General features: G+C 47.6%; 1 protein-coding gene across 1 annotated transcript in view; it reads left to right on the top strand.

The window, feature by feature from the left end:
• The first annotated feature begins 1,305 nt into the window (after window positions 1-1,305).
• TTLL1 (TTL family tubulin polyglutamylase complex subunit L1) overlaps window positions 1,306-26,663 on the top strand; it is a 28,001-nt gene continuing 2,643 nt past the window's right edge. The window contains exons 1-9 of the mRNA XM_083181242.1: window positions 1,306-1,438; window positions 3,451-3,567; window positions 4,607-4,815; window positions 6,463-6,643; window positions 8,344-8,478; window positions 9,293-9,401; window positions 14,083-14,226; window positions 21,377-21,463; window positions 24,877-25,040. Of these exons, the coding sequence (XP_083037368.1) occupies window positions 3,455-3,567; window positions 4,607-4,815; window positions 6,463-6,643; window positions 8,344-8,478; window positions 9,293-9,401; window positions 14,083-14,226; window positions 21,377-21,463; window positions 24,877-25,040 (1,142 nt within the window). The 5' untranslated portion in view covers window positions 1,306-1,438; window positions 3,451-3,454. The remainder of the gene's footprint in view (window positions 1,439-3,450; window positions 3,568-4,606; window positions 4,816-6,462; window positions 6,644-8,343; window positions 8,479-9,292; window positions 9,402-14,082; window positions 14,227-21,376; window positions 21,464-24,876; window positions 25,041-26,663) is intronic.

Raw genomic sequence — 26,663 nt, 5'->3', positions numbered from 1 at the left:
TTGACTGCAGATATCTCCAGTTCCCGGAAATAGATTTATTTGATTTTAATGGAATTAAAAACTAGAGAATCCTACCTACCAAATGGTATTGGGGACTAGGGGATCAGAGTTCAGGAGGCAGAGCAATCTGCCCACGAGTATATAATAATACATACCAGGTGTGTGGAGCTGGAGCAGTAACCAGCTGCTGGCAGGCTGATATCTCTGGTTCTGGGAAGAATAGAGACAAGCTGCTAGTGTCCATCAAAGGGGGAGAGTCCCAGCTTTTGGAATATAGCCTCATAAAAACTCTAAGTCAGACAGAACCTGAAATATCTGACTGGGAATAACAATTAAAAGGCTTAGATGGGGACCACTGTTTTGAAGTCAGATATCTCCGGTTCCCAAGGGCCGATTTTTACAGTTCTTATATCCATGGAAAGAGGGGACCCTCAGCTTTCAGCTGAGGGTCCTTAGACTCCTGGGGGGGGTTTCTGGGTACTCCGAAACCCCCCTGCGTGCGCTACTGGGTAACCGATGCCCATCAGGCGAGCGAAACCCACCACCCCCCCTGCCGCACGAATGTCCCCAATCACATGCAGGCGTATGGGCGAAAAAGCATTCGATGGTCGCCAACCATCAGATTATTTTTTTTACCCGTTCGCCAATAAAAATCAGTCTTGGCTTTTATTTACGAAGGTCCTGGCCGAGTTCGGTCCCGTGCAGCCATCGCCCCACCTATATTCACATGGAGACGCCCACTGTTTTTGTGGGCACGCCCAGGAAACGCGAATACGAATACGCTGAGGGACAAATGAACCAGAATCACCCCCATAGATATGGTCTGGAAGGGCATTCTGGGACTTGTAGTCCGGCAAGAGCTAGAGCATTACACAAGAGGTTGCATAAGTCAAACCAGATCAGTAAAAGGGATCCAATTGTAAAGCTCAATGGGACATGATAATTCCTGCAGCTACACGCATGCAAGCAACTGCATGCACATATGCAGCAGCGATTGCAGGGCCTTGTTATCGCACAGCTGCACTCACTGGAGTGGCAAGATGCCCTGCACCAAACAGAGTAGACCCCTGGCCTGGAAATCATTACATGGCATTATTCTATTGCTACCCTGTCTGTTGTAACATTTGTTGTTGGAAAGTAAGGAGCCATTGGGGGATATATAATCATGACTGCTTATGGCAGAACCCTGTGTTTCTCAGCCCATATAGTGCTTAATACTACAGAGGACTGCAGGAGATGATGTCAGTAAAGCTTGTCTAGCTGTCAGTAAGAGGCAGCCAGGCAGACATTGCATGTAGCAGAGTCAGGGGAAGGGAGCAGGTGGATTTGGTGCGTCCTCGGTTACCATGGAGACAACCCGGAAGTGACTCTGCTGCCAATGCCCAGGGAGGCTGCTGCTGCTGCTGAGGATAGTGTGTGCAGCCTGCACTGCAGCAGGGTGAGTATACAGCACGGGTGCACCAGCCACCTGCAGCACGGGCACATACTGTAGGGGAGGCATCAGTGGCATGCATGTGTATATAGGGGAGGCATCAGTAGCATATATCTGTGTGCATTGCACATGGCAGTGACCTGCCAGGGTATTATTACTCATTCACTCGCTCACAATAGCAAGTTACCTTATATTTACACATTACTGTATGTTACTATCCTTTGTATGTAAAGCAGCGATATATTAATATGCAGTATTGAGGTTGAGCCAGAGACAGACAATATGGGTTGGTTAAGAGATACCAGCAGTTAGGATGCCGTCGGTCCGAATGCCAACATCAGCATCCTGTCTGCCATACAGCCTGATTCAGGATTGATCGGACGGGGCCGAATTCACCCCTTTTTCCAATGGTGGGGGCCTGCGCATATGTGCATTTGCAGACCTCCTGTGCGAACGCCTTCAGCAAGTATCACACTTGCACTGATGGAGCGGTAGCATGGGAACGCCCAGCATTTTATTGGTGTTCCCCTGGGAACGCAGGCGTGGCGTTGCCTCGCTACGTTCACCACACTATTTTATTCTCCCTCCACGCCCAAGTGGATGGTAGGACATAAAATACGGCATGTCGGCACAAAAAAGGCGAAAAACCCCACGTCCACCTATTGACTGTCGACGTAGCCCATGTTGACCTTCGGTGGTCAACCTAATGACTGCTGACCTTCCTCTTGCACCTAGTGACCGTATACCTTTTGAAGCTAAGGGGCCATCATTTTCACGAAAAATAAGTTTAGATTTAAACTGACTTCTTTATTTCAAGGTCACACGATTTGACCTTTGACCTTAAATACCCGGGAAAAAATAAGTGTACTTTTGATTTTGTGTATATAAAGTTTGTTAGACCACCAAATCAACCCGGCTTATTGCCGTGTTAACCTAGGTTGATCTGTGGTCTGAAAGCGCTGCCGCATGTTTCCCAGGTCAAGCAACCGGCCATGAACAGGTAACACACAGCAGCACAGCCAGTTGCTCGACCACGGGAAACATGGCTGTGGCGCTTTTTGTGTTCACACTATGGAGGAGGCAGTGCTTGGACACGTCAGCTCCAATTGCTGCCTCTTCCCCCGAACCCCCCTCCCTCCCGATGATGTGCCGCTATGCCCAGCCCCATCTGACGTCAGCGTCCTGGCATTAAATGATATCTGCATCCTGATTGGTTGCTATGGGTAACTAGTGGTACATTTCTTAAAGCTTCTAAAAATAAAAAGAGGATATTTCTCTATTGCATCTTAGAAAATGATAGAAAGAATCTGATTGGCTGTTAGAAGCTGTAGTAAATTGACCCCCGACTTACATTTTGACTATTCCTATTTGTGTGCCTCTCCAAAAACCTGGGAGCTCGTCTTAAAAGCTGTGTGTCTAAATCGCAGTATTGCCGTGCTGACCGTAACAGTAGGGAAATGGACCTAGCGTGCGTGTTTCTGTGCATTACGTTATAAGACATTAGATTGTAAGCTCCCTGGTGCAGATGAAGAAACATTTTCTCCTTCCTTGTGCACCGCTGCATAATGTAGTTAGAAATGAAGGCTAATATCCCATTATTACACATACCTCACGGCAGCACGAATGGTGTAGTGGTTAGCATTACTGCCTCACAGCACTGAGGTCATGGGTTACATTCCCACCATGGCCCTAACTGTGCGGAGTTTGTATATTCTCCCCGTGCTTGCGTGGGTTTCCTCCGGGTACTCCAGTTTCCTCCCACAATCCAAAAATGTACTGGCAGGTTAATTGGCTTCCAGCAAAATTAACCCTAGAATGTCTGTGTGCGTGTACATGTGGTAGGGAATATAGATTGTAAGCTCGACTGGGGCAGGGACTGATGTGTACAAATATTTTCTGTACAGCGCTGTGGAATATGTGTGCGCTATATAAGAAACTGTTAATAAATAAATAATACCAGTACTTGTGAGATATAGGTAGTGACCTCTATCTGAAAGTGACCCGTTCCTCCTTGTCAGAGTCATGGCTGGGAAGCTGAAGTGGGTGACGGACATTGAGAAGTCTGTGCTGATTAATAACTTTGAGAAGAGGGGATGGGTCCAGGTGTCGGAGAGTGAGGACTGGAACTTCTACTGGTGAGTATTAGGGCACCTCTGTAATAGTGGTGGGGGGGGTGTCAGTTGTTCTTTATAGAATGACATATTACTGTACTATCAGCACATGACCTTATATACCCAGTATATCATTACTTAAGTACTTCAATTAAGTCTAATAGCAGTTTAATAGTGATCATTCCAGCACCCTGCATCTTTCAAACTCCCTGCAGTACCTCGTTCCTGCCTGGGGTGTCGCTCTGTGCTGCGGTGCTTCTAGCGCATTGTTGTCTGTATTTCAGCACTGATATACAGACCAGACCTGTGCTATAGGGCTCCACAGCAGAGAGCCACACCCCAGGCAGGGAAGAGGAACCGCATGGGTTTTGAAAGATGCAGAGTGCTAGAATGAACATTTGGGGTGATTCAGGTCCTCCGTCTGATGATCGCGTTAACCTGTTCTCTAGGCATATACGCTTTCTATTGAACCGGTCTGAATCAGACTCACTCTTTCAAAAGAAAACCATATTGCCACTAAGCCGCCATCCCTAATATAATTCCCGCTATTATTGCTGCATAACATCTGCATTATTTAAACCAGGTATGTCCAACCTTGGCCCTCCAGCTGTTGTGAAACTACAAGTCCCATCATGCCTTGTCACAGTTTTGCTATTAGCTAAAACTATTGAAAGGCATGCTGGGATGTGTAGTTTCAAAACTGCTGGAGCGCCAAGGTTGGACAAGCCTGATTTAAACTTTGTAGATCATAGGGTTTATTTGTTCCGAGTCAGTTATAGAAACCACTTAATATTATTGCTGCAGTAAATCCCGTGGCGGGAATATCTCTTGATAAACAAATCCCCATATCTAGTAAATACTTCACACTTCTCAACATCATGTTACAAAATGTGCCTATCCAATTCAAGCCACAAGATGGCGCTCTTGGTCCCACTATTGCTGCAGCACACACTCCATCCCATTTGCAATAACTCATAGCTGGCGGGGATTGGGGTCGTATACTTTGAATGCAGCGCGTTTCGCATCTTCAGTGCTATCATTTCCTGTACCCCTCGCGTTTCAGGATGAGCGTGCAGACAATCAGGAACTGCTTCAGCGTGGAGACCGGCTTCCGCCTGTCCGATGACCAGCTTGTCAATCACTTTCCCAACCACTACGAGCTGACTAGGAAGGATCTAATGGTGAAAAACATCAAGAGATACCGGAAAGAGCTGGAAAAAGAAGGGAGCCCCCTGGCAGAGAAGGACGAGAACGGAAAATATCTGTATTTAGGTCAGTGATGAATCCAGGTCTAGGATATGGGTATGTTAATTGTTATGGTTCGGTAAGGCGGGGCTCGTTCCATCTGTGCAGAATATGCGCTCGGGTCCCATTGGCTGTCCCTGATGACACACAAACCTGAGAACTGGCCATAAACCTGGTCTGTCCGCTAATGTGCAAAATTTTGAAAAATCGGCTGCGTTTTTCCTGACACTCCCATCCGTCCGGCTACCACCCCAAACGTCAGTTTCCTGTCAATCAACTTGCATACGGTCAGCGATTAATAAAAGTTAGGAGGATTTTATTGCAGAACGGCCCTCGCGCATGAGTATTACTATCCGTACTATCTATCAATAATCGCAATCAGGTCTGAATAACCGCCAAGGGACCAGCCGCGTGGCAGTATTAATGCCGTATATGTATACAAAAGAGTTGAGGGGTAGATTTATTAAGCTCGGGGAAGTGATAAAGTGTCTGGTTTTTATCACCGGCCAATCAGCTCCTACCTGTCATTTTTCAAACCAAGCCTGTAACTTCACAGGTAGGAGCTGATTGGCCGGTGATAAGAACCAGACACTTTATCACTTCACCGAGCTTAATAAATCTGCCCCTCAGTGAGTGCGCACACACGGTTCGATTCCATTTTCGATTCGATTTCTATTAGATACGGCCTATTCGACCTCCTCTGAAGTTTTTTTCTAGTCCTTTTTTGATTTTCTACAATCTTTTATTCTATTTTACAATCGAATGCTGCGTACTAATACTATTTTTCTATTCCAGGGTTTCTCAAACTCGGTCCTTAGGACCCCACACAGTTCACCTTTTCCAGGTCACCCAACAGGTGCACTCATTACTGACTGACACATTTTTAAATATCCACAGGGGGATATAATTATTTAACTTAGGATTCTTTGAGGAGACCTGCAAAACATGCGCTGCGTGGGGTCCCGAGGACCGAGTTTGAGAACCTGTGTTCTATTCGCATTGCACTACACGGGAGCACGCATTGGGATCGAATCTGCATCAAATGCTGCTAAAAGCATTCGATGTGCATTTGATGTGCAAAATGGAATAGAAAAATAGTGCATATCTCACCATGTGTATGCTCTGTAAGAAGTTGGTTAATTGTTCTTACTGACATGCATTCTTACTTACATGTTTCAGAAACAGCTTATTTAAGGCAGAAAACAATTGCAGTAATAGTATTATTTTAAATCAGTGTTTTTCTATTTTTCGTTTCTCAAGGCAAAATTATTTCGCTTTTAGATGTCTATAAGTCTTGTAGTACAGTATTGCCCAAATGATGTGCACAAGGCAGCCCATATCTGATTGGGTCTGACAGCAGTGACATGAGAGAAGTGTCAGACGTACGTCTTAACCAGTGTCAGCGACCGGCGAGGGGCTTGAGCTTTATACACTGCATATTGATTTGATTGGCTGTGGCTCTTGTCCTATCAGCGCGGTTGGCCCAATGCCTTCACCAATCGGTTGCTCCCAGCTATGTGACATACATAAGTCAGCTAATAATAATGCACAGCTGTGGATCTATAGAGACATGTTCATTGTTTCCCAAGGGGCTGTGATGTGACGCTGGTCTCTGCCTCTCCAGCACACGGGGCACCGTCACTAACTCTGCGGCTGATGTGCGCTCTCTTGCAGACTTTGTACCGGTCACCTTCATGCTGCCGGCAGATTATAACCTCTTCGTAGAAGAATTTCGGAAAAACCCGTCCAGCACCTGGATCATGAAACCCTGTGGAAAAGCTCAGGGGAAGGGGATATTTCTCATCAACAAACTCTCCCAGATTAAGAGGTGGTCCCGGGACAGTAAGACGTCATCGTGAGTATTGGACACATTACATGGACATAAACATCCGCTTCTAGTAGTTCTATATATTGGGACTTCTCACAGTACATGGGGGGGTCTCACAGTACATGGGGGGTCTCACAGTTATGGTTCAACCTAGAAGGTTGGTGCAGTTTGGTAACACATTCCAATGTGCTGAAACGGACGCCTCCCTTCCCAATATGCGGACCGTCATGGCATTTGTAGTACTCGACCATAAAAATCCTTCCCAGCATCAGGTCACTGCAGGAAGGACCTCATGCGATCACTGTATTAGCAGCGCGTTGTGTGACTGCGTGGTTATAGGTACTGGGTGTGAGAGTGCGCGTCCCCTCTTTCCGGGTTCAGTATGATTTCCTGACATTCAAAATACTGGCATGTTAAAAATGCTGACAATCATTATGCCAACACAGTCATAAATGCTGATATATAAAAGGTCGACATGGTGTTTTTTTTTTTTTGGTGGAGGGTGTCTATGTCGACATAGGCCGACATGGACACAGTATAAAGTGTACTGCGTTCCCTCGCATGAGCCATGCTTCGGACACTATTATAATCTAACTTTATGCCCACTTTTTGACATGTCGACATTTTAAACGTCAGCATTTTGACCATGTTGGCTTAGCGAATGTCAGCCTATTGAACGTGTTTGTTTTTTGACTGTCTGCCAGTGGTTCTCTGTAGTTTGACTGTCGGTAAATTGACTGAATGCCCCCTGTCCTGTTCCTCCCCTGATAATGCTGTCGGCTACTGAGTTGCTGCAGGAGGAATCCCATACACCTGATGTCACACTTCCCTCCCTACTATGGTCAGTGTATCAGTAGCATGTGGCGCAGCGGGTGCAGGAAGAGGCACCAGGCCGGGAGGCACAGTGAGAACCTCATCTTTGCTGCACCTGAGATGAGTTTCTCGCCTAGCCAAATGAAAGGAACAACACTGCTGTGTGCTCACAGGTCAGGGGCAAATGCAGGGGGCGTGGCTACTGGGTGGGGGTGTGGTCACACCCAGTGAGAAAAATAAATACCTTACTTGTGTGGGTGGGTGTTGGTGGTGGCGAGTGTGATTGCACACCCACGCGGGAAGGTCTGAAGGTCACGGTTGGCGTCTTCACTATTGTTTTACCCTGCGGTAACTAATCCATCCCTCCTTCCTTCCCTGAAACTACAGTGGTGTCGAGTGTGCTTAGCCCACAACCCATGTGCCCTCTGTAATCATCGGCTTTGTGGCACCAAATATACCCCAGTGTGAATAAGCCCTAAATCTGTTTTGTGATGTCACCACTCAGCAGGAGGATGCTTTATGGTCTCACAGATCCGTGTTCTTCACGTGTAATAACCCTCCCAAATTCTAACGTGGGTGTGGCCTAGTGGCAAGGGGCGGGTAGGATGCCACTGGGGGTGTGGCCTGTGACAAAAGTCCCCTATATATGTCTGAGGCTGAGCAGAGTGTCAGACCAGACATCCCACGCTGGGGTTGGTTTGTGCAGAAGGATAACAGGAAGTCCCGTCTTGTGTCCGGTGTGTTCCCCAGATGTAAGGTTAGACTGACACTGAGTATATATCTTACGGACATTTTCGGTATGTTGTTCTCCTAATAATCCCTACAATATCCTAGTGTTACTGTTATGCCTGGGAAATGGACCCATCATCCATCCATCGGTCTGGTCACTGTCTAAAGCTCTTTATATCATCCAGGTTCGTGTCCCAGTCCTCTAAAGAAGCCTACGTCATCTCCTTGTACATCGATAACCCCCTGCTCATCGGAGGGAAGAAGTTTGACCTGCGGCTCTACGTTCTGGTGTCAACCTACCGGCCGCTCAAGTGTTTCATGTAAGATGTTTTTGTTGATGGATACAAAGGGGCAAGGTGTATCAAACCTAAAGCTAAAATAATCTGCTCTCCATGGTCCCTGCTTCTCTCAGGAGAAGGGGAGTGACCAGGGTGAAATAAGGGCAACTTGGGGCGGCGGCTCAGAATGTTCCAAGGCCTGTACTGAGAAGGGGAGGAGCTGTAACCAGTTCTGTATGTGGCCAGGGTAATGTGGGCGTGTACCCTCTCATCTACACTATTGGCCCCATTGTCTCCATAAATACATAGAAACTTAGATAATTGTATGAGATTAGCCCATTGTAGCCTATTGGCTATGGATCGCACTGCCGCTGGTGCTGCGGACAGTGGTGGGGGGGGTCAGTGCTAACCGCGCATGCGCAGACCCCCCCCCCCCGGCTTCGGGCTCAGCTAGAAAGTGCTGCATATGTTGTGTTATTTATTACCAGTTTCTTATATAGCGCACACATATTCCTGCAGCGCTGTACAGAGAATACTTGAACACTCACATCAGTCCCTGCCCCAGCGGAGCTTACAATCTATATTCCCTACCACATGTACACGCGCACACAGACATTATAGGGTTAATTTTTTGTTGGAAGCCAAATAGCCTACCAGTATATTTTTGGATTGTGGGAGGAAACCGGAGTACCCGGAGGAAACCCACGTAAGCACCGGGAGAATATACAAACTCTGCACAGTTAGAGCCATGGTGGGAATGGAACTAATGACCTCAGTGCTGTGAGGCAGTAATGCTAACCATTACAACGTCCTGTTCCTGCTGTAATAGTAACCAGTATAATGTTTTCCACCCCAGGTACAAACTCGGGTTTTGCCGTTTCTGCACCGTAAAATACACGCCAAGCACCAGCGAGCTGGACAACATGTTTGTGCACCTAACAAATGTCGCCATTCAGAAACACGGGGTAAGAAGCGTCTTTAACCTTATTTGTGATTCGACGAGCTGTGACGTCCAGCTGTCCAATGCTGCTCATACACAGGCAGATAGGATTGCTTGGCCTGTATGCTGAATGGATGGAAGGGGGAGTTACCAATCAACGCGCAGTGTATGTGTCAATCAAGGGCGGCTGTGCTGGAAGATAGAGATTAATATGGATGATGCAGCAGGATGATATAAACTGTAGGTGCAGCTTATACCCCTTTCACATCGCAGACACGTTTTAAAAACCGGTATTTTAAAACGGTAATTAAAACGGGTCAGAGCCTTAACAGTGACCCAGATTACCGTTTTAAATACCGGTTAAGTGTCATTCACATAGCACTTGAAACGTTTCATCCAGAACACGTTTCAAGGCAGTGTGTGACGATTGCCTGTCACTATTATACCGTTACTGCGCCGTGTCTCCGAAGTTACTTACTCCGTGGTCCCCGAGACTGAAGTGAGCTCCTCTGGGTTTGATTGTCGGAGAGCAGAGAGGACCTGCAGCCTCGTCTCCGGCTGTCGATGTTGTAGTGCAGCGTCCTGCAACCCGGTGCTCAGCTCAATGGTGGTAAGTGATGCACTTAGACAATGGTCCTTTGCCGGGAGCCCTGCTCTCTACAGAGCCGCCACTGCAGGTCCCGCACCGCTCACCTTGCTGCATTGAGGGTGGCAGTGTCGGCCGGGTCTTCCCTCTCACCTGCGATACCGATAGCAGCACCGGTCTGCGCCAGAGATCACACACACTGATGCGCGCCCCCCGCCCCCCGGAGAATGTACTAGGCAGGAACCTGAGGGGCGGTCAGCTGTCACTACATAGCGAAAAACACAGTAGCCACACAGAAAAAACAGTAGCCTGCCGCCCTCCATTTGCCCGCATGCTACCCTCCATCCAGCCGTCCGCTGCCCTGCATCCATTTACCTGTCCGCCTGCTCGCCTTCATCCCACAGTGCCCAGGATCAGCCTGCCAGCACCCGGAGCGAATCCCCGCACCAGCTGCCCAGGATCAGCCTGCCAGCACCCGGAGCGAATCCCCGCACCAGCCGGCCAGCACCCGGAGCGAATCCCCGCACTTTAATGAGAGGTGAGGGGATGCCGGGCAAGAGCAGCCTTCTTTATATAAATATATATTATACATATATTTGTATGTCTCTGTACATGTATGTATATATATGCCACAAATTGTGCTTGTGCTTGTGTTTGCCTGAAATACCGTTTCAGACAAACTGTACACATTCACATTGCACAAAAAACGGCAAGGAACCGTGTAGGACTCTGCTTTTTACACGGTTCGAAATGCCAGTTAACTTGAAACGGTAAATTGGCTGTGGTGCATTCACAGTGCAGGCTTAAACGTTTTAAAAAGGGAAAAAAACGGCAATATACCGTTTTAAAAGTGCGATGTGAAAGGGGTATTATATGTGTATAAACTCCTATAACTAATATCCTATATGGTATTAATTAGTGTGCTTGGATGCTAACACTAATTGTGTGTTATTAGTTACTATTAGTAATGTAATATAATAATTAGTATTGTACCACTGTACATGATGATTTATTACAGATATTAAAAGTTCCATGATTTCTGTCAGCTGTGTAAAGGCGCCAGGCCTACATCCTGTCTTGTAGTTGAAACCAGTCAGTCATCAAGTCACTGGGTGGTCACATGATGCAGAGGGAAGCAAGGGATTATGGGGGGAGATGTAAGAAGCGCTGAGAAGTGCCAAATGCGTTACAACCAGCGCGGTTTGATTGTTACATTGAGTCTTGTTATGTATAAATGCAGATAACGTAGAGAAAAGGCTCTTCCCTCGCATTAACTGCAAATATCTAATCATTCAGATGTAAATAAAAAATGAAAGGTGCATGTTTGTGTCTTATGGTTGTTTCAGATATCAGCAGGAACGGGTGTTAAAATTGGGCGGCCAAGTGGCGGTTGTGTGGGGGGCTCAGGCTGGGCATAATGTTTGCGAGATCTCGCACATCCGCAGCGGTCAGGTGGTAAGACACCTAGCGAATCCGCACTAGGCTGATGCTCTTTGGGTATTTCTCAGATCACCTCTAGGGGATCCCACACCCCCCTCCCGCAGCTATTGCTTGCTTCTTCCCCTTTATAGCACTATCTACCCGATGTTATTTATCATCTAATTATTTTTTCCTCTTCTCTCTGGTGCTCGCAGCTGTGGCGTAGCCCACGACTCACTCGGTTTCTGAGATCAAAACGGCTACTTCTGAGATAGCGCCGAAGTAATTCCCCCGACTCTAGCAGGCATAAACACTTCTGTGGGTACTTGTTTCCTAGCACGGCCACAATCTTGTCCATCGTGTACCTTAAAGTTAAGGTACACGATGGACCCGATTTCCTTTGAAATCAGGTCCATTTTGCCGGCAAAGTCAAAATCGGGGGCATCGCGTCGGTCGCGTGCATTAACATGGCCCCCGACGTGACCGATGCGATGGACGCGATTTTGCCATAGGCTTCAATGTTAAAATATTTTTAACATTGAAATCGGGAGCATCGCGTCGGTCTTGTGCCATTATAATGGCACAAGATGAGATGGACTTGATTAAGTCCATCTCACATAGGAAACAATGTGAAATGGGCCAATATGACCCATTTCACATTGTATATGGCCCCGTCATGGTTAAAAAGTTACGCAACCCCATTGTGAGCGTCACCCCACGATTGACTCCAACCCGAAGCGTGGCGAGCGCAGCAAGCCCGCGAAGGGGCGGCGGTATGCGTCCTCCGACCTTTTCATACCCCTACTATCAACGTCGGCGGGGAGTTGAGAATATAAAGTGTGGCGAGCGCAACGTGCCACCGAGCCCGAAGCGTGGCAAGGGGACGCGTATACCTGTGAAGTTATACGCGTCCCCTCGCGGGGCTCGCTGCGCTCGCCACGCTTCAGGCTCGGTGGCTCGCTGCACTCGCCACACTTTATATTCTCAACTCCACACCGACGTGGATAGTAGGGGTATGAAAAGGTCGGAGGACGCGTACCGCCGCCCCTCGCGGGCTTCCTGCACTCGCCACGCTTCAGGTTGGCGTCAATCGTGGGGTGCCGTTGAGGGGGTAAAATTGGGGGTCTGGGGAATACTTTACATTGAATCCAATGTAAAATAGGGTCCCAGGGGCCCTATTCACATTTGATTCAATGTAAAAATCAGGTCGATCGCGTCGGTCGAATCGCATGCGATTTGGTTGCATGCGATGCGACCGACGCGATTTTTCCGACATGATCACCCCGATACAAATCGGTGTGGCCGTGCTAGGAAACAAGTACCCTTCTGTGTTTCACCGGATATTCCCAGGATTTCATTGGGCACGCCCATCGTTTTTGCGGGCAAGCTCATGAAACGCCGGGATCCAACCCCACACGGCCACTCCCTGTCAATCAGGTTGCGAGCGCCACTCAAATAAAAAAATGGTCCTAGCGCTCCTAACTGCCATGTTACAGGCAGTGTTTGAAAAATGACATGTTAAACAAATTTTTAAAAACACATGGGAGCAAGTGGACTGTAAAATATGCAATAGGTGCCTGGCGCAACTCGGGGTAGTTGGCCACCGGGGGCAGCTGCATCAGTGATAGTGGAGTGCCGGGTCATATGCACAAAATATATATATCTATATATAGACTGTGGGGCGGACCGGCACTCTATCCCAGCTGGGTAGTTTGCTCCGGTGCCCTCCAACATATGTGTAGAAGCAGGGAACAACAGGCAGCACTCGGAGTCTTGGTAGAAAAGTATTTTATAAAGCCATAAAAACGTGCATACAGGGAACCGACGTTTCGGGGATATACCCAGTTTTCAAGGTGCAGAGTGTAACAGCAGGTGTATGGTAAGACTCTTACCTTTATTGGGTAGGAGAGAGCAGAGGCGGGAGTCCGTCACCCGCATCCGTGCCCCGGCGTGCAGCAGGAAGCAGCTGGTGTTTCACTTCTGGCTCTTCCGCCGGGAACACGCGATGCTGGGTTACCTAGGCAACCTGTGTTAACAAAGTGTCAAACGTAAATTACAAGTGAAAATGTGCTAATAAAATTTTCACTTGTAATTTACCTTTTACACTTTGGGTGAAATGTAATAGGATGAGAGAATCAGAAAGTGAGAGATTTTGTGAGAAATCTCCAGTTTTTTTAAAGCGGCAATCATTTACACTTTAAAATCAAACTGGTTTTGCAGTGTAAGTGATTGCCACTTTAAAAACAGTGCTGCCTGTTGTGCCCTGCTTCTCTCTATATATATATATATATATATATATATATATATAATTTGCAGATGTTTTTGTAACACAAATTGCCCAATTTGTGACCATTGACACATCGGCTGTCATGTGGTTTATTACAGGAAATCACAGTAATTTATGCAGAAAATCCAGATGAAGTCACTGTTGGAGGTTACTGTTCCTTTTAATGAATTTAGATTTTTTTTTTAAACTTTATATATTTTATTTCTAGCCTCATTTTAAAGCAGAGAGAAACAACTTGAGTATCGGAGCATTTGTACCAAACACCATCACGGACAGATAATCCAATAACTGCGTCCTGTGCTCTCGGCGTATTGCTCGTTGTGTGAGGGAAATTGAGTGCTGCGTCTTATTCCAGTACATTTAGACAAGCCTGGGGGCTCTGGCTGAGACATAACCTGCTCTTCTCCTCTCCAGGATGACTACAATCACATCCACGGCGGCAAATGGACAGTAAGTAACCTGCATCTATACCTGGAGAGCACACGAGGACGGGAAGTCACTGCTAAACTCTTTGATGAAATTCACTGGATTATTGTACAGTCGCTGAAGGCCGTGGCGGTGAGTGAGAGATTTACACTGGGGATCGGGACAATACTCCTGTACTGGGCAGGACACTGATATCGCTGGCCAGCAGGGGGAGCACTAGGGATGAGGATACTATTATTAATTTATTAACAGTTTCTTATATAGCGCAGCAGATTCCGTTGCGCTTTACAATCGGAGACAGTGATACAACAAACAGGGTATTTACAGACAGTCAAAAGGTATGAGGGCCCTGCTCGCAAGCTTACAATCTATAGACACTACTTCTGTAATGGGCAGGACACTGTGATATTGCTGTCAGAAAGTTATTACGCCTTCTAAGTCTAATGGGTCTGGATCCTGGATATTGCAATTTTACTAATTGCTATAGAAAAACTTCCTAGAACAATAACACTTCTCACCGAGTATTAACAATAAGAACTTGCAGTTATATCATTACGATGTAGATAAATATGTAGTCAATGGTGATATTATGCTTATCTGATATTATATCATGAGTGGTAAATTTGTGTGTTGTGCCTGTGGCATTGTCATGGTGACATCCCCCAGGGGGAGTGGCTTGATCCTCCTTGTTTGTGTCCAGTCTTCTAGGCCTGTGGTCTTTTATTGCTCACATCGCCTGTTCACCATGTTGTACCTTCCCGTGGTTGTCCCTACTCTCAGGCCTAATCCCACACCTCCTTATTCCCCTCATAGGAATACCATGCATGTTCAGGGTCCGGTGCAGTCAGGTAGTCGGAGTTACATCCGACCAGTCGTATCGTGCATATGTATCGGTTCGGGGCATGGAGCCTATATGCTGCAGATTTGTACATACTCCAGTGTCAAATTAGGCCTGGCACGTGTTGGACCAGATGCCTTCCAGAATGGGCAATGAGCTGACCTGGGCTAATGACAGTTCTATGGGGAGTTTTTGATTGACTTGTCAGGGATCAAATAAAACAAATGTAAAATAACTGTATTTAGGAGGCATTGTACTGCATGACGGAGTATGTTGGCGCTTTATAAACACCAGTTACTAATACATCTAGCCATTTTTATTGTGGCACTGGTGTTGAAGGTGATTTAGTGTATAAGATGCAGCTGTCAGCAGGTGGCGCCAGTGAGACGAAGCCTGCCATTTGCAGTCCCACTGGGAAGCGTTGTGGGGTCTGAGGCCACAAGATCATAGCTTATGGTTGATGTGGCTGATGGTAAACAGTGTGTAAAACATAATTACAAGCTATTGAACATGTTTAGCTGCCCACGTTCTAATGTGGTTTCCTGAAACCTAAGTACATATGTTTTCTCCGAGCGTAGGCGCCTCGCTGCGCAGCCTGAAATCAGTCCGATTCGGAGGTTCTAGACCTTGAAAATACGTCTGTTAGTGGGAATAGGCCGCAGAGTTCCTGACGTTCTGCATCAGGAGAAACTGATCACTCTTTACCATGACATCGGGCCAGCTCCGGGATTTCATCCATCTATCATTTAAAGGGCCGATTTAAAGTAAAATAAAACGTAATTGCCGTTTAATAAAGTGCGATCACCAACATCTGTCTTCTGTAAGGTTTCTGTATAGCTGGATAGAGCAGAGGTTCCCAAACCCGGTCCTCACAGTACCCTAGCAATACAGGTTTTAAGGATATCTAAATGGCTTAATTAGTATCTTGGTCTGTTGGATTTAACCCTCTGTAATCAAGCATGGATATCCTTAAACCTGGAATGTAAGGGTGCTTTGCATATTGAGTTTGGGAACTCTGGGACAGAGTATGGGAAACGGTCATTAAGTCGACATGCATTGTGTTGACCAGTGAAGGTCGACAGAGCTTAGGACAACACATGACCTTGGCAGGTTTGTAAGGACGACACCAGCATTAGGTCGACAAGAGTTTTTCATTGTTTTTTTTCCCGAATGTCGACATGGACACCGTCAAAGTGTACCGCATCCCCTCGCATGGCTTTCTGCGCTTGGCACACATTTTTATTCTTCCACCACGCTGTAGCGGATAGCAGGGCACGAAATACCGCCTGTCGGCACAAAAAAAAAGGTACTCTTTACCTAGCACGGCGCCCACGATGTCCATCGCGGTCATCGGGGGTAAAAAATCGCGGCCATCGCATGCACTAAAAAAACGGGTGCGACGCGATGCCCGCGATTTCCCATAGGGATCAATGTTAAAAGTGTGATTGGACGCGATTTTACTGTTCAATGCCTCAATGGCCGCGATTTTTCCATAGGAAACAATGTTAAATGGGCCACAGAGCCCTAATAGTCCCTCTGAAGTCTTAAATGGCCCCCACAATTGTTAACGCCACCCCACGATCAACGTGAACCCGAAGCGTGGCGAGCGCAGCGGTACGCGTCCTCCGACCTTTTCATACCCCCACTATCCACGTCGGCGTGGAGTTGAGAATAGAATAGTGTGGCGAGCCACCGAGCCCGAAGCGTGGCGAGGGGACGCGGATACCTGTGAAGCCCGCGAAGGGACGCGTTTACCTGTGAAGGTATCCGCGTCCCCTCGCGGGGCTCGCTGCGCTCGCCACGCTTCGGGCTCGGTGGCTCGCTGCGCTCGCCACACTATTCTATTCTCAACTCCACGCCGACGTGGATAGTGGGGGTATGAAAAGGTCGGAGGACGCGTACCGCCGCCCCTCGCCGGCTCGCTGCGCTCGCCACGCTTCGGGTTCACGTTGATCGTGGGGTGGCGTTAACAATTGTGGGGGCCATTTCAGACTTCAGGGGGACTATTTGGGCTCTGTGGCCCATTTAACATTGTTTCCTATGGAAAAATCGCGGGCATTGAGGCATTGAACAGTAAAATCGCGTCCAATCACACTTTTAACATTGTTCCCTATGGGAAATCGCGGGCATCGCGTCACACCCGTTTTTTTGTGCATTTGATGCCCGCGATGGGCGCCGTGCTAGGTAAAGAGTACCAAAAAAAATATATATATAAATGGGTGGAGCTTATAGACTTTCATGTCCCATGTACCTGTGCAGAGAGGGTGGGAAGTGGGACAAAGTACCAGGACTCAGGACTTAACAGGAACCCAGGCTGCAGAGGAGGCGGAGTCATGCCTCCAGGCCCCCGGGATTCGCAATGGATTGTGGCCACACCCTTATTCACACAGTTTAATGATTCACCATCCAAGTGAGCTCAGCCAATCAGCTAACAGGTGACCATCCTGCGAAGAACCATTTCTCAGTGACCTTCTGCAGGCAGTAAGCCCAGAGGATTATGGGAGCTGATGCGCAGCCATGCAGTTGGATACTACACCGGTTGGGGTGCAATTTTTTTATTTATCCCTTTTTGCTATCTCCTTCCGTTCACCTTTACTAAGACCATGCAACGTTTATCTCTGCTACATAGTTCCGGCATAAGACTGAGCATCTAGGTATATTTATTCTGCCAAGCGAACCACGATTCCGGGTGCTGTGGGTTAATCAGCCGTTCTTAAGTTGCGGACGGAAAGTAAAACTTTCCCAAGTCCCCAGGAGCTCTCATTGGTTCGAAACCCCAACGTTTGATTTCTTAGTCTAGTGTGTTAACCACAATCCTTGTCTGGCGGATTTATGTTAAAAAAAGAAAAGTTGGCACAAGCTGAGGCATCTAGTACAATCTGAGCATCTGAAGTCTACTTATTATAAAGTCCCTGTTTTTGTGAGTCCCTGGAGCTCCTAGCGGTGTCCTATCTGCAGAGATGCCCGGCCAGGAAGAGGGCAATGACAGATCATTGGAAATATGGCTTAATATGTTGCAGGTGACCGAATAAAGGCGATGTCAGCGCTTATCGTCCCCGCTGCTGGAAGGACGCGGTGCTGGGCTAAGTCACAGCTGCTTGTGATGTGGTTTATAGTCCCGGCAGAGTAATATCAGGGATCACATTGCAGTCATTACGGGAGAAGCCGGCGTTGAGGACCACGGGCCCTTTCATGGTTCGTGCAAGACAGGTTTACGAGACTCATAGAGACATTTATCTGAGGATAGATTGCCTCTTTTACTATAAACCCTTTGCTCACCTTGAAACTTAATGGTACAGATGTTTGACATTAAATGTATTTGCTGCAGTTGAGAGCTGACTGCTTGTCTCTGTTCTGTTCCTGGACTTCCCTGGTAATGTAGGATTGCCATCACCCTGTGTGATACCTTTCTTATCTATTACCCAGCTCACCACAGGTGATGGCAATCCTACATTACCAGGGAAGTCCAGGAACAGAGCATCTTCTCCCTCATGGAGAGGGTCAGGTAGGCAAGTATGCATTACCTGCATGGAAATAAATGCCCATATTCACCCGTCTGCGGGAAAGACGCGACTATCCATGCCTGGAGCGGGTGGCAAACGTAGGAATTTTAGAGAGGGGTTTCCAAATGTAATCCAAAATCCCCCACTCTGCAGCGCATTGGAGTAAGTACGTGAGTCTGTGGGAGCGGCGACAGCCCTGAAAATGTGTATTTTTATACACTGGACACTGTATGGAATACAGTATTAATATTTAACTGTACAGATGGTCTATAGTACAGGCTGTTTCAAACATTTAAATAAGTGGTCAGGAAAAGGCTAAACATATAATAAATACACAGACATAATAGAACCAGTACTGCACTTTCTAAGCTCACAATCTCCCACTTCATGGTAAGGCTCCTGTCTCTTCCTCTTGGCAGCTGCTCTCTGGTCCATTGCGATGTTTGAGGGATCAGATCCACACATACAGTAAATGTGGTAGAAGCTGGTACACTGGGCATGTGCCGCTGCTCCGCTCTGTCCCTTACACTGCATGATGTGGTGGCAGCTCTACTGATCATATTATATACCAGCGCTATTGTTGTCATCATTTAAGGCACTTACCAATAGGAGAGGGCCTCCGGGCAACCAGAAACACCCCCTGCGTTTGCCTATGTGGAGTTTGATACTTGTCATTACCACCACGCACTCACATCACTTCTCTGTATACTAGGTGAGGAGGTGTATTTATTTATCACCCACAATTCCATGGGCAGTTATAGGGTGTGGATTATTAGATAGACAGTGTCCAGATAAACAATAGGTCTACCCCAAAAAAGTCAACATGCCATAGGTCGACAGAGTCAAAAGGTTGATGTAAATAAGGTAGACATGAGTTTTGCACATTATTTTCAGTGTCAGTGTCGGCAACTGTCGACATGGACCCCCAATTAGTCTAACGCATGCGCTCGCCATGCTTCGGGCTCAGCACACTATAATATTCTCCCTCTATGCCGACATGGAGGTTGAAGTAAGAACAACCCGGTTTAAACAAAAAAAAGTCATGTGTCTACCCTTTTTTTCATGTTGATCTACTGCGTGTCGACCTTTTGGGGGTAGACCTATTGACTGTCTATCTAGACACTGTAGATCAGTGGTGTAAACTCCCAGCACAACAGCTGTTGTGGAACTACACATCCCATCTTGCCCTGCCACATATTTTATATAATGGATTGCTAAAGCTGTGGCAGGGCATGCTGGGACTTGAAGTTCCACAACAGCTGGAGGGCCATGAGTTCAACGACATTGCTGTAGATCTATGCATTCTAGATGTAGCGGGCGGACAACCTAGTCTGTACTGGCCCCGTCTGGGGGTGTGTATGACAGGGGGCGTAATATAGTGTCACTGGTGGGCGACGCAGGGTCTACAGCTACCAAATATGGCGGCCGAAATCTGGTCATATCCTCCACAGTGTAGTAAGAGAATATAACAATGTCTGTCTCTCCTCTGTCAGACTTCATGATGCACAGCAATGCCAGTCTGATCCCCATGGGGGGATATCCTGCACGCTGGTGGTTCCGATGAGGCATGGGGTACAACAATAGAACTGCAGTAGCCAGTCTGAGCCTAGTGGGGGCGCTGTCTCTGACATCTTCTATTACAGCTCCCCAGAGAACTCACAAAGGGGCTATAACTGATTAACGGCGCGTAGCGTTCTCATTGGATGACAGACTTGTGACCAGAAGAGCTGTGTGAGTCCTGCAGGCAGCCACATCTGTGAGATAATTACAGTACAAACAGTAAAACCATAAATGACTGGCATGTCAGCACTTCATGGCAGCAGTAATGACAACTTGCACTGTTTGTACCGCTTTCCTGTAGCTGAAGCTGTACACAGTGATACATAGGAGCAAAAGGGCATCAGATTTAATTTTGCAGCACCTAGCAGGTGTGGCAGGTGTGCTGCCATATTGGGAGCTGCCATGGTAACTACCGATTCCACAAGTTATTACCGTATATATCCTTATATAAGAGACCCTCCGGTACTTCCTCGTCTTTGCGGCCACCGATTACGCCAGTTACGTTAGCTGCTATTCTGCAAATTTCACACCACCACCCTGTGTCCACACCACCACCCTGTGTCCACGCCACCTTCTATTAACGTTAGTAAAGTTGTGGTGAGCGAAGAGAGGCGAGTAGACAATTACTCTACGTAACTTCCGTAACGTAAGCGGTGGCCACAAAGATGAGACAGGTGCTACGATCATTGGGTCTACAGCAAGTTGGTTGACAATCATTATGTCGACAGGGGTTTAGGTCGACAGGTCATTAGGTTGACAGTGTCTCTCGGTCGATCGTCAAAAGGTCGACATGGGGTTTTTCCTGTTTTTTTTTTTGATCCAACCTGTGTCGACAGGGCATGGTGGATGAATAAAATAGTGCCGAAGCATGGCGAGCGAAGTGAGGGGATGCGGTGCACTGGAAACTGTGTCCATGTCGACTGTCGACATTTTGGTCGAAACCACCCCCCATGTTGACCTTTTGACTGTCGACCTATACACTGTCAACTTAATGCTTGTGTCGACCTATTGACCTGTCAACCTAAACCCATGTAGACCCAGACCCATGTCGACCTAGAACCATGTTGACCTTTCCCCATGTCGACCTAACAGTGTCGACCTAATGACTGTGGATCAACTTGCTGTAGACCAAACGATCCCAAACCATGAGGAAGTACCTATCCTCCCGCTGGCAGCAAGTTGGAAGCTAAACAGCCTCTTCCAGTTTGTAACTGGACATCTGAATGCAGTATTTGGGGTCCGGGCATAGGACCCCGGAGGCATTATTATATGGGGAAGAGATTCATTGACCACTTTTGTTCTCTTTTTACAGCTTTGTGTGTTTTTATGCCGATGTCTGTCCTATATATACTCTGTAACACGCCGCCTTTCTCGTCTCTAGCCAGTGATGAATAACGACAAGCATTGCTTTGAGTGTTATGGGTATGACATCATCATTGATGACAAGCTGAAGCCTTGGCTCATAGAGGTGAGTGATCTGCAGGACTTTGCTGTATGATACCCCAATACAGGGCTTCTATATAACTGGCATAGTGGCTCAGCCTCCTTGTCTGCCATAGACACAGGCTCATACTGTAGCTAGCAGAAATATATGTGAAGGTAGAGGGGGTGAGAAGAAGAGGTAGGTTGTCACAGTGAAAACAGAGCTCACAGGTGTGTTCCAGAGCCTCTCTGCTCACTACATCATGTGCTATGCTATATGTCTGTGGTTGCCATGGTAGTCACATACCACTGAGGAAATTCTGCTGAATAGTGTGCATTTTGTAACAAAGAGGAGGCAGATTTTGCCTGTCTGTATTGGCTAACATCTAAATAGGTAGTTTCAACCGAAACGCTTACCCCTTTGAAATCCAGACCATAATTTTTTCTTTCTGGCCAATCAGAGGAATCCGTATCTAAGAGGGCCCTAGTTTTAAGGTTATAGCTTGGTAAAGCCAATTACATATTATACCATTATAAAGATAATTGTACAGAATTATTTTGCTGCTTATAACGTGACTAGTAGGAGACACATAATAGTAAGTATGAACCTGCAGAATCCTAAATAATGAAAGCCAAACGCTGCTGCTCACCTCTTTGGGGGGAATTCAAGGGGTGTGCATGCTGACGGCCACTGAAGAAATTGCACCATTTGATTGGTTCTCTTGCTCACACGCCCCTTCTCCACCATTTAAAGTGTTCTTGAATGGATTTGCCTGTTGTGTGACAGAATTGAGAGAACCCTGGTTAAACAGTTTGTGTGGAGAATCCCGGAACGATCCCGAGAATCCTGGAACTTTAGAAGCTGTCGTGCCCGTTCTGCCGATAACGACCGTATATATTCTCACAATCCCAGCCGAAGATCGCCAATCCATGGCCGTTTCCACGCCCCCTTTGCGCCGAGCAGCAGGCGGGACATTGAATCCAGCCTGTCGTTCTGCGGTCGATCAGACCGCAAATGGGCAAGGATCACGGCTGTCATGAGGATCGACAGCCGTGATGATCCCGGATTGCATACCCCCCTAAATGTTCAATGTATGGTGTAAATATTTATTTTACATGTTACACGGATAAGCAGTTGGCTTACTGTTCAGAGGCAGATTTATTATAAAATGCAACCAGACCCTAAACATTAAGGACAGGATCTCCGCCAGCCTACTGGAGAGGGATAGTGTGGTCCCTCTCCATCAGGACTGCTTGATTGAAGGCAACAGGTGAATGCTACACTTCTCAGATTTATCATTCTCAAATGATGGGGATAGATGCTACGAGGAGATGTAGTTGGCATCCCGGCGTTCAGACAGAAGACCGGCGCCGGGAACCCAACACCTGTCAGATGACCAAAGCCGGATTTCTGACAGACAACATCCCGAATGCAGGTATCTGGAGTAGGTTAGGCTGCGGGACGGGAAGGATGGAGTTAGGTTGCAGAAAAGGAGGGTTAGGGGGAAGGAGGGGAGAAGGTTGGCCTGCGTTCGCAGGTGTCTGCCCAGCATTTCCATGGGCGCTACCACCGTTTTTGTGTACACGCCCTTGAAACGCTGGGCGGACCCAAGCAGCCGCCCCCCTGCCTGGCACTCGTTTTGCCAACGTCCTGGTGAGCGTAAAACGCGCCGAAGGCATTCGCTCTTGGTGTTTGCGCATGAGCGGCCGTGCGCATGTGCAACCCCCAAAATTGGAGATGCCGCCGAATTCGGACCGGTACGAACAGACCTGAATCGGCCTCTGAATCTGCTCCTAAACATGTGGAACCAGTGATTTTAATATATTTTTAAGGGTAGAATTGCTTAATAAATAGACCCCCCTAAGACATACCTGCCGACTTTTTTGAAATTCCTCTCCGGGAGAAGTCCGGGCGGGAAGAGGCTTCGTTTTGGGGGCGGGGCACGGCTGATGTCACCAAGCCCCGCCCCCATGACAGGCCGCCGCTTCAATTTGCTGGTCTGGGGATGGGGGGAGGGGCTAAAGTGATGCAAAATGATGCGAATCGTGTCATTTTAGCCCCGCCCCCTCCCCGCGGACCCGCGAAATTCGTCGTTTTAGACTGCAGGGAGAGGGGGAGCAGGGGCTATGGCGAAAATACGGGAGACTTGCCCACCTTCCGGGGGGCCGGGAGGGGGACCCGATTTGAGGGACCCTCCCGGCCATTCCGGGAGGGTAGGCAAGTATGCCCTTAGATCAGTAATGTGTCCTTTTCCACTATACTGTAAAACATTAGCTAAATGTGTTGTTACTAATTGGATCACGTTAATTGGGGTCTGCGTTGGGCTTATTGAATGAAGACGAGATTGACTGCTTTATAAGGTAGATACGCGGTGGATCTGGAGGAAGAGAGATTTCATATCAATACGAGAGGATCACAATAACATCCCCTGTTATTTGTGTATCACGAGACACTGCCTCTTATCTAGCAGCATAGGACACAACTGCACTGTACAACAATGGTGTCTTCAATGTTGTGTCTAAGATTATTTCATTGTTAAATGAAAGCATTGTGTTATCCTTCCTGCAGTTCCCATAGACACTCCGGAATGTTCAATGCTCCTCTCTGTCCTCACAGTTTCCTTCACCTATTACTGATGCGATGATTACAATGGCAGATTGTTTCTCCGTGTATTACAACCCTATGACGTTTACACTATGGGACGTTACAGTACTGTATCACCTGCTATTATAGTTTTGTTTGTTTTATGTTTTCCTCTACTTGGATAAGATCTATTCTGTTGATTTACTGGCAGATGAAAGCGTAACTCCAACAAAAATCATTGTTTTAGGATCTAATATAATAGAATCGTTTCTGATAATTCAAATGCTATTTCTGCCTGAAACTGGCTGCTTAAAACTCAGAAACACACTGGCGCAGTTTGAAAGGTTTTTTTCGTAAAACCTGACAGGCCTTAGCAGCAGTTGTGGTCCTGTAAACTGACAGTATCTGTAATGACACTGCATTATCACTGCTTCCCAGTGTATCGTTAAGACACTTTGACAGCTGGGATGTTAATAAAGTTTGTTCTACAGGTGCCTGTAGAACAAATATCAACTGAGGAGGTGTTGCTTAGCAACCAATAAGATGCTTTGGTACATTTTGTGGTAGAAAAATGTAAGATACTATATGATTGGCCGATGTGGGTAAACTCGATGTTGAGACGTCCTCTGTCAATAGGACACTCCTCCCAGCTGTCCTGGAAATGGGATTAAAGTCCTGATCTATGGAACGGTCTTCTCTGATCCATAATTCCTCCTTAAGGACAGTTGTGTTCCACCATGTTTATTTTTGCACAGCGCGTTACAAACAATAAAGGTTTGCTCTGTCCCATTAGACTACATTTGATATTTATTGCATTATGTGTTAATGGACCATCGTGTATAATAAAAGACCGTTTGTGCTTCTCTGTTTGACAGGTGAACGCGTCTCCGTCTCTTACCTCAAGCACAGCTAACGATCGCATCCTGAAGTACAACCTCATTAATGACACTCTGAATATAGTGGTTCCCAATGGGGAGGTTCCAGACTGCAAGTGTAATAAGGTCCCACCCAAGGAGGCTCTGGGAAACTATGAGATCTTGTAAGTGCGGACCAACGCTTTGCTGATAAACATATTTATTACAGTATAACTATGTCGGGTATTCAATCCGGGATTCCGAACATCGGAACATCCCGATATATGGAATCCCGTGCAGTTTTCGGTTAGCCTTGTCGACCTATTTCTTGTGTCAACCTAAGCCCTATCGACCTTTAGTGGTCAACCTAATTTATGTCGACCCTCATACAGTCGACCCTATTACCCTTACCCATAGCCAAGGGTCATCCATAAATATTATCTTTCATCCAAAAAGGTTTATTTTCCAGTAAATAACTAACTTGTCAATTGGCCGGAACCACGAGGCAATGTTCCGAACCGCTCCCAACCCCACGGGTACAGGATGAGGCTCCACCCCAAACTTCTCCGAGCCCCATGGATGCAGGATGAGGCTCCACTCCGAACCTCTCCGAGCCCCATGGATGCAGGATGAGGCTCCACTCCGAACCTCTCCCAACCCCACGGGTACAGGATGAGGCTCCACTCCGAAGCTCTCCCAGCCCCACGAATATAGGATGAGGCTCCACTCCGAACCTCACAGATACAGGATGAGGCTCCACTCCGAACCTCTCCCAACCCCACGGGTACAGGATGAGGCTCCACTCCGAACCTCTCCCGACCCCACGGATACAGGATGAGGCTCCACTCCGAACCTCTCCCGACCCCACGGATACAGGATGAGGCTCCACTCTGAACCTCTCCCAGCCCCACGAATATAGGATGAGGCTCCACTCCGAACCTCACAGATACAGGATGAGGCTCCACTCCGAACCTCTCCCAACGCCAGAGATACAGGATGAGCCTCCTCTTTGAACCTCTTCCAACCCCACGAATATAGGATGAGGCTCCACTCCGAACCTCACAGATACAGGATGAGGCTCCACTCCGAACCTCTCCCGACCCCACGGATACAGGATGAGCCTCCTCTTCGAACCTCTTCCAACCCCACGAATATAGGATGAGGCTCCACTCTGAACCTATCCCAACCCCACGGATACAGGATGAGGCTCCACTCCAAACCTCACAGATACAGGATGAGGCTCCACTCTGAACCTCTCCCGACCCCACGGATACAGGATAAGCCTCCTCTTCGAACCTCTTCCAACCCCATGAATATAGGATGAGGCTCCACTCTGAACCTCTCCCAACCCCACGGATACAGGATGAGACTCCATTACGAACCTCTTCCAACCCACGGATACAGGATGAGGCTCCACTCCGAACCTCTCCCAACCCCATGGATACAGGATGAGGCTCCACTCCGAACCTCTCCCAAACCCAGGGATACAGGATGAGGCTCCACTCCGAACCTCTCCTGACCCCACGGATACAGGATGAGGCTCCACTCCAAACCGCTCCCAACCTCACGGATACAGGACGAGGCTCCACTCCGAACCTCTCCCAACCCCACAGATACAGGATGAGGCTCCTCTCCGAACCTCTCCCGACCCCATGGTTACAGGATGAGGCTCCACTCCGAACCTCTCCCAACCCCACAGATACAGGATGAGGCTCCACTCCGAACCTCTCCCAACCCCACAGATACAGGATGAAGCCCCTCTCCGAACCTCTCCCAACCCCACGGATACAGGATGAGGCTCCACTCCG

Source organism: Crinia signifera, chromosome 4 (assembly GCF_055691185.1).
Source record: "Crinia signifera chromosome 4, ASM5569118v1, whole genome shotgun sequence".
NCBI classification, from domain to species: domain Eukaryota; kingdom Metazoa; phylum Chordata; class Amphibia; order Anura; family Myobatrachidae; genus Crinia; species Crinia signifera.
Note: the sequence above shows the minus strand (reverse complement) of the source record. Positions and strands in the feature narration are given on the sequence as shown.